Genomic DNA, 6000 nt, shown 5'->3' on the forward strand with positions numbered 1-6000 from the left:
TCTCAGTGAGGGCTAGAAGATGGAAGTAACATGAAAAAGACGTAAGAACGGGGCGGCTAGGTGGCGCAGTGAATAGAGCGCCATCCCTGGAGTAAGGAGAACCTTCAAATTTGGCCTCAGACACTTTACACAAAATTAGCCATGTGACCTTGGGCAAGTCACTTAATCCCAAGTGCCCTCCAAAAAGCAAAAAAAAAAAAAAGACATAAGAATCAAAGAAATGTTTTTAGCACAATTTCAATTTAAGTGAATGTTTGAAGATGAGCTTATGTTTCCTCAGTTACAGAATTTAATATTACATTTTCTTTCTGGTTAGCAAGTTTCACCTTCTCTCTGTATATCCACTTGCTTACAGTCTCCCCCTCCCACCCCAAAAAATCTCTAAGTTACTATTAATGAAACAGTCAGGGGTTTTGTTTTCTTTTGGCTTCCAAATATTTTTTCATTGACACTTATTCTATGAAAATATTCATACTTTTCATAAAGCATCTCTGTATGTAGTATCTATGTAGAAAAATCTATTTTGGGGGGGGATAGTAATCAGTTTTCCCTGAACAGATGAATCAGAACAGCCATATTGTCCTGTGTGGCCAGATTTCTCAGTATAACAAGGATGTCCCTTATCCTCCCCCATTGCTGCCAGAAGTAGAGTCAGTTCTGAAAACAAGAAACATCACAAGGTATTCTTTCTTTTCTTTATTTATTACTATATTAAAAACAAATATGTACTATATATATATATATACATATATACACACACATAGATGTGCTGTTTTTGCCCAGAGCTGTTCCCATCCCATTCCAATAAACATTTATTAAGTGCCTATTCTGTGCCAGGCATTGTGCTGAGTGCTGGGGAAACAACTAATAAAAAGAAAGACAGTTCTTGTCTTCAGGGAGATTACAGAGAGACACAGTGCAAAACAAGGTAGGAAAAGTGGGGGGGCAGGAGGAGGGAACATTTACTGTGGGAACACCAGGGAGCATCTTGTTCCCTGTGAGACCAGGTAGAGAAGCAGATGCATAGTGGAGACAGAAGCTGAGAGCCTGGCTTCTGCCCTCTATAAAGAAAGGCATTGGGAAGGGTTTGGTACTTCACCTGCCAGCTCTCCTATCAGAGGAGAGAGAAGGCTGAGGGAGGTCGTGTCCATCAGGCTTGATTTAGCTTCGTGGTAATGAGATTAGATGTAATAAGCTTATCCTGGTAGGGGAAGGGGGGTTATCTTGTTCCTTGGAGCTGAAACCCAGCAGAGTAGTGATTTGCATTTTAAACCACATAAAACCCAGTAAATTGGTTTTGTTAACTCAAGTAATGATTTTGACATTGACACTGTGATAACTTTTATTTTCACAATGTTTCTTTTCTCCTGTTTTAGATTGATTTTTATTTTTCTATAGGGAAATGTTTGGGGTGTTGAATTATAAGGACAAATTTGACTCTGGAATTGTACAACTGAGTCAGTGGTTTAAAGAAGGAAAATTAAAGGTAGGTCTTGATCCTGTGTCCTTAATCAGTTTAGTCCTTTTATCTTAGTCCTTCAATGTAATGAACTGGAATTTTTGTGTAGTTTGAAAACTCAGATTATTATCTTGGGTATAGTTCAGATTATATAGCTGGGATAAGTGTCCAGTTGCTCACTACAGTTAATTTAAATAAAAACCACTTTGGTATGAAGATTATATTACATTGTTTCTGAGGGAATTCCACAGTACTAAGATAGGATTGGAATAAAAATCTCTAGCTCATGGATTCTAAAAGGGTAGTCCATGGATCTCTAGGGATCACCAAAACTTTTTTAAGAGGGTCCTTCAGGTCAATATTATTTCAATAGTAATACTAAAAAATTATTTAACTATTAAAATGCTCTATTTCCCAACTACGGTATACATCCTTCTGAGACCGGATTTTCTTCTACTACTTTAATCCAAAAAAGTATCACAACAGATTAAATATAGAAATTTATAGGAGAATCAAGTTGTTTTCTGTTAAGACAGACATTAAAGAGATTTGCAAAAATATGTAAATCAGTTCTGGGTTACTCTGAGTTTTTTCCTTTGGGAAAAGTTATTTTTCATTAAAAAGGTCATGTAAATATGTAACAGAATTGTTGTTATTTTTTAAAAAACCAAAACCGTAATGTTAGTTGGTGGAGATATATGGATTTTGAGAAGGGGCCTCCCAAATCAGGAAATGCAAGGAGAAATGTTGATTCCGGTAGGGCCACTCATACCAGGGAATAAACTTGTTAGACTTGTTCTTCTTGCTAGAAGGAATGTCAGCACATTCCTTCCTCACCCTGACTTCCTGGTGACCTTTAAGAATCTCGGCCATCCCCCCTGACCCCTATAGAATTGGCGCCAAGCCACTATCTCTAAAGCTCATACTTGTCTGTCACCCAATCCCTGACCTTTGTGTTTCCCGCTCTCCCCAAGAACTGTATAAAAGAACGCCCGAGAAGACACTCGGAGTCCTCCATCTTAAGTGTATGGTTGGACCCGGGTTCGAACTCGTGAATAAATGTTTGTCTTCTTTGTCAGTCTTGTAGTCTCTGTTTTTTCCCCTGGTACCATGTTTCATACCATGTTTCATACCACGTTTCAGATTTCATTCATAAAAATGATTTCCATGATTTTATAGATCACATGTTGCATATTAGAAATATACCTTTCTTAAAAGGGGAAAATGCTAAATAACTTGCCCTTGCAAAATAAGGAAGAAAATTAATTCCAGTTATTTTGATTGGTAGATCAAAGAGACAGTGATCGATGGCTTGGAAAACATGGGAGGTAAGAGCATCAGAAATGCTTTAATAATTCAGTTGTAAGTTTTTGCTCTGAAACAGTACTTTTAGACGCATTCATTTCTTTCTGTTTTCTGTTTTTATGTCATGTTTTTGTTTCTGGGAAATGTCGCAGTAATTTGAATGAAATGTGAAATTATCCAATCTCTACCAAAGATTCAACGTAAGGATATTTAAGAGGAATATCTCTCTTTAGTGTGTTTCAGTTCGTGAGGTTCGTTCTTGCGTTCCTCGCAGAGTTTGTTTACAGCTTATGCATGTTACATAATGAATGGGGAGTGCCATTCACAGATTGGGGAAAATTTTTAACATTTAGTTTTTATGAAAATAGATGTTTTTATCCCCACATGCATATTTTTCAAAATTCTCTTGGAATCTTCTCTGGTGAATATGTCTATATGTACTTAGCCAATAGAATTTTACTTTCGAGTTGTGTTACTTAAAAAGCTTTTATTTTCTGAAATCTTTTATTTTCCATTTAAAAAAAATGAATAATATTTGCATTAGGAGAAACCCATATTGTCAATATTGTGAAAACAACTACTCTGGGTGTCTAGATGGCCCAGTGAATAGAGCACTGGCCCTGGAGTCAGGAGGACCTGAGTTTAAATCCAGTCTCAGACACTTCACAATTACTAGCCCTGTGATCTTGGGCTTAGCCCCAATTGCCTTGCCTTCTCCCCTCCAAAAAGCAAAAAACAAACAAAAAAAAACCAACACCTCTTCTGAATACCACATTTACACAAAAGTCCTAAGTCTTTATAAGTTAACAGATGTTAGTTTCATTTACTCATCTTGTATAATCGTTATTTATATTCTTTATGAGGGAGTATTTCAAAACTTTTTCACTTATTTTCTCTCCTTAGCTTGTAGTGAATGAGTGTAGTTATTAACATCATGAAGAATTATAAAACTTCATTTCAATATATGGATATGTAATGCTATTTTGAGCCGTTAAAATAACACCAACTCTTCAAGATATTTTCTTTTTTTATTTTTCAGTTGCCTTCCAATCTATGATGACAGGAGGCAATATTGGGAAGCAAATTGTTCATGTTTCTGAATAAAAATCTCAGTGCTTCCATTGGATTACACGTGAAAAAGAACATCAAGCAGATTTCAACTTTAACAAGAAAGATTTCAAAGTCTGTTAATAGATGTATAAGATTAATTAAACTAACTTTTATTTTGCCTCATATTTCATATTCTGCAGCACTGGTGATAGCTTCCTAGAAACTTTAATGATAATTATTTCTTACAACATAATATGCCCTATATATAATGAACTATCGTGTAACAAAAGGTCAGCATGATCCATTTTTCATTTTCTTTCAGGAGCTAGCATTATGTATGATATTTGTATTGGATATTTTGAATCCACAGAATATTTTAGCGCTCTTTTTAAATATTCAGAATAAAATAATTGTCGAGAACTTACTTTGTACTAGAACTTTTTGGACATCCTTCTCAGGTAACGTTTTATTTATTCAGCACTAATTATCGACTTTTGCATCTGGTAGGAACAAAATTCATGCTACTTTATAATGTTATCATTAAGACTTCCTGAAAAGGTCTACCTTGACTGTATTTAGATTATTCAGTTGTGTTTTGTGTTAAAGAAGATAAACAAACTCAAGTCTTTAAGTACTTGAAGAACTGTATAAAGGTCTGATTGGAACATAAAGACACTTTCCTTTTGAGCCTGATTATGTCTTGTAACAATTGCATCTCACTAAATGTACTTTACCTGGGCCAGTAAGAAATTATGAGAGCCATATTTTGCCTATATTGTCATTAAAGAAAGAAAAAAAGCCTGACAATTCAGATAGCCTTTTAATTTGTAGAAAATATTAAACTGCTTTGAAATATGAGATGAAATGGATCACAAAGTGATATTTGAATTAATTTTAGACTCAGATTTATAACCCTAATTCCTCTGCTGTATCTTTACCAATCATCTTGAGAAGAAGCTTTTTCAAAGTGTTTAAAATTAGGAAAAGTATAGGAATTATAGATACTTATTCTTTGGTTACTTTTGGCAACAGGACACAGAACTGCATCTGTGGACAATAGAGTTTATATTTTTAATCTATGTTAAAACTCAGACTAAGGTATTGTAATTTGACTACAGGTCACTCAGGTCACTTCTTTAAAAACAAATTAAATGAGAGATATTAAAAATAAAGGGAAAGCAGAAATATTTATGTTTTCTTTCCCCTTTCCACCATAATTTGAAAAGAACTAAAAGGGCTTTTGGAAGGGGGACAGAATCTTCATAGGAATGTCTATAAATGTAGCAAAGTAGTATACACAAGTCTTTATGTAACATACGTATACATATGTGTGCACAAATCTGTATCTAAATCCATTTAAGATTTTTAACATTTAAAACTAGTTAAAGTAATTACAGGTGCACAGGTGTGACATTGGTCCCCTCATTCTCTCTAGGCTCTCTCCCTAGGCTGCAGCTGGCTCACTCATCCTATTCCTACCCACTACAGCAGGTTGGGGTAGTCCCTCCAAAGGAATGGCCATACTGTTACGGCTTATCTTTAGGGTGCTAACATTTTCAAGAGAAAGAAAAATTATCAATAGTCAAAATAGAACAGTATGTCTGTAAAACTGGAACACATTCTTCCACCAAAGCATACAATGGGGGAAAGTGGGCACACAAAGAAACCAAATAGTGAAGCACTGTAAGGAAACTTATGTGCCCAGAACATCTTACAACTCTTAAACAGTATGTATTTTACCTGCTATGCAGGCCCACTCCTCTTCTGGGCCTCTCTAGTCTCCTGCTGTATGAAGCCACTACCCTGCTTCTCTTAGGCAACAAAAGCAGCATTAAGCTTTTCTTCTAAACACGGGCATTACACTTTCACTGAAATGGCAGCCCTAACTCTACAATTTTCAGCATTCCAAATTTGCTCCCTTATGCTGCTCTGTGGTCTCCATGCTAAAGAACAATTCAGACAAACCCAACCAGCTCTTCATACAGCAGGATTCTGCCTTCTTCAATCATTTCCCAGCAGCACCTTCAGATGCCTTTTTGTCTTCTGTCAGCCAGAAGCTGCTGTTTTTATTTTTTCATTCTCCCTCTGCTGCTTTCATGCATCCGTAAGCAGTCTCTGTGCTGCTTCTGTTTCTCTTTTTATTATAAGCTTATCTCTTCAGGTGGATGGTGGGTATTTGAACTAAT

At 35.8% G+C, this 6000-nt stretch overlaps 1 protein-coding gene across 1 annotated transcript in view; it reads left to right on the top strand.

Annotated features, from left to right (window-relative positions):
- The window catches only part of LOC138164393 (prostaglandin reductase 2-like), a 42009-nt gene extending 37293 nt beyond the window's left edge, over positions 1-4716 (top strand). Inside the window, exons 7-10 of the mRNA XM_069092166.1 lie at positions 559-680; positions 1399-1486; positions 2748-2787; positions 3804-4716. Coding sequence (XP_068948267.1) covers positions 559-680; positions 1399-1486; positions 2748-2787; positions 3804-3868 — 315 coding nt within the window. The 3' untranslated portion in view covers positions 3869-4716. The remainder of the gene's footprint in view (positions 1-558; positions 681-1398; positions 1487-2747; positions 2788-3803) is intronic.
- The last annotated feature ends 1284 nt before the right edge of the window (positions 4717-6000 follow it).

Source organism: Petaurus breviceps, unplaced genomic scaffold (genome assembly GCF_028583685.1).
Source record: "Petaurus breviceps papuanus isolate PSGF00001 unplaced genomic scaffold, PetGlider_PUasm1.0 189, whole genome shotgun sequence".
NCBI classification, from domain to species: domain Eukaryota; kingdom Metazoa; phylum Chordata; class Mammalia; order Diprotodontia; family Petauridae; genus Petaurus; species Petaurus breviceps.